Source organism: Trichechus manatus, unplaced genomic scaffold (assembly GCF_000243295.1).
Source record: "Trichechus manatus latirostris isolate Lorelei unplaced genomic scaffold, TriManLat1.0 scaffold00191, whole genome shotgun sequence".
In the NCBI taxonomy this organism is placed as follows: domain Eukaryota; kingdom Metazoa; phylum Chordata; class Mammalia; order Sirenia; family Trichechidae; genus Trichechus; species Trichechus manatus.
Genome location: NW_004444127.1, coordinates 4,368,635 through 4,371,105, shown reverse-complemented (window position 1 = coordinate 4,371,105; position 2,471 = coordinate 4,368,635). Strand labels below are relative to the sequence as shown.

At 41.3% G+C, this 2,471-nt stretch overlaps 1 protein-coding gene across 1 annotated transcript; it reads right to left on the bottom strand.

The window, feature by feature from the left end:
* Positions 1–1,342: 1,342 nt before the first annotated feature.
* Positions 1,343–2,251, bottom strand: LOC101358354 (olfactory receptor 140). The gene has a single exon (XM_004387721.1). It carries the CDS (start codon positions 2,249–2,251, stop codon positions 1,343–1,345), a length of 909 nt encoding a protein of 302 aa, XP_004387778.1.
* Between the last annotated feature and the right edge of the window lie 220 nt (positions 2,252–2,471).

The window sequence follows — 2,471 nt, the reverse complement described above, 5'->3', positions numbered from 1 at the left end:
TATGTATTAGATAATTTTATAATATATATATTTATCATTTATTTTCAGAACTTTCTCCTTCCAGGACCAATCTTTGTAAGTAAATTGGCATCTCTAATTTCTCTACTAGTCTGAACCTGTATATAATCTTTAATATATCCTTACATGTATTTTCATTATGTCAAGGCATTAAAATTTTGGAGTTTCTTTATTATGATCTAGTATTAACTTATTCTTACATAGATAAAGGAACAATTGCCACAGTTTAGAACTTCTAGCCCATGAAAAATGATAATGTGGGTCATAGTAATTGTTTCAATTATAGGCAGTAAAACACCAAATCGAAACTAATATATAGTATGATTTGATGGTGCAGTGCTTAAGCACTCATCCGCTAACTGAAAGGTCAGCATTTCGAACTTATCAGCCACTCTGTGGGAGACAAATGTGGCAGCCATCTTCTGTAAAGGTTTACAGGCTTGACCCCTATGGGGCATTTCTCCCCTGTCTCATAGGGTAGCTATGGGCTGGAATTGCCTCGATGGCAACAGGCTTAGGTTCTTTTTGGTTTGGGAGCTAATGTATACAGGACATACCAGAATGAAGTTACCCCACATTCATTCAGTATTCTACCCCCGTTCTTTTCAACTTGTATATACATTGAAGAAGGAACCATGGTGGCACAGACAGGTAAGCACTCAGCTGCTAACTGAAACGTTAGTAGTTTGAACCCACCCAGTGGCTTCGTGGGAGAAAGACCTGGTGATCTGCTTCCATAAAGACTGCAGCCAAGAAAACCCTATAAGGCAGTTCTACTCTGTTACATGGGATCACTATGAGCGGAAAACGACTCGACAGAACCTAAAAACAAGAGATAGAGAGGCGAAATACAAACTGGAACAGTAGAAAGGGACATGATGGAGGGCTTTGTATATCAAGTGGTCAGTCAGGATAAGTCAGGTGATGATTCAGTAAAAACCAACCATAAATCACAATGGCTTAACACAACAAAAATCTAATTTTGCTCCTGCTACATGGCCAACACATATCAACAAGTGTTCATCATAGACACTCAGTGAGCCAGGCTGATGAAGTTTCCATCTCAAACACAGGTATGGGAGAAAAAGTAGCGGTGCTTCCAGCTTTATGGATTAAGATAAACTGTTAAGAAAGTGGCATATAATCATTTGACTGGCCAATAATTTAAGGCATTAACAGATTAGACATAAATTCAAACATTCAAATTTTATTCTGAAAACTTTTGGTGATAGTTCAAATCAATCATGACAACATGTATTCTTACCAAGAATGGTTGGAGTCATTTATTTCCCTACTGTACCATATGTCCTCCATCTACCGTTGTTCATTTTTTCCAGAGATTCTTCATGGCATTTTTCACCTCTGCATTTCTCAGGGTATAAATCAAGGGGTTGAACATGGGTGTCAGAATACAATAAAACACAGCCACTATTTTGTCTATGGACAAAGTCGAGGATGGCCGCATGTAAATAAATACACAGGGCACAAAGAACAAGGCAACAACAGTGAAGTGGGCCCCACAGGTGGAGAGGGCTTTGCGCCTCCCCTCTGCACTGTGGGACCTCAGGGAGCACAGGATGACAATGTAGGAGGTAGCCAGCATCAGGAAGTTCAGCAGGCAGATCACACCACTGTTGGCGACCACCAGCAGGCCAATGACATATGTGTTGGTGCAGGCAAGTTCCAGCAAGGGGTACAAGTCACAGATAAAGTGATTGATCACATTGGGCCCACAGAAGGGCAACTGAAGGACGAGGAGGAGCTGAACCAATGAATGCAGAAAGCCCCCCAGCCAGGCCAGCCCCAAAAGCAGGGCACAGAGATGCCTGGTCATGACGGTAGTGTAGTGCAGGGGCTTGCAGATGGCCACATATCGGTCAAAGGCCATCACTGTGAGCAGAATGATCTCAGTTCCTGCCAGTAAATGAGCAACAAAGAATTGAGCCAGACAGCCTTCAAAGGAGATGGCTCTCCCCTCATACATGGAATCAGCAATGAGTTTAGGGGTCATACATGAGGAATAGCAAGTATCAATAAAGGACAAATATGCCAGGAAAAAGTACATAGGGGAGCCCAAGGTGGAGCTGAAGATAACAGTGATCATGATAAGCAGGTTGCCCCCAACAGAGACCAGGTAAACCACCACAAAGAGCACAAATAAAACTCTCTGCACCTCAGGGTTTTGCGAAAGTCCCAGCATGAAGAATTCTGTGATGTTTCGTGGACTATCCATGAATTCTGAGCTGCAGAGAGGACTTTCATGAAAGGAGATTTACCTAGGGGCCCAAGAAAATTTTGTTACTACCTCAGAGACTCATTTTTCTGTTTTTATTTCTAGTTCGTTGTCAACAAAGATAGCATTTGATAATTATAATCATAGCATACAATGTTGCATTCTGAATTTTACTTGCAATTAAGCAATATTTTCCATGTTGCTTTCCATGTTATTTATA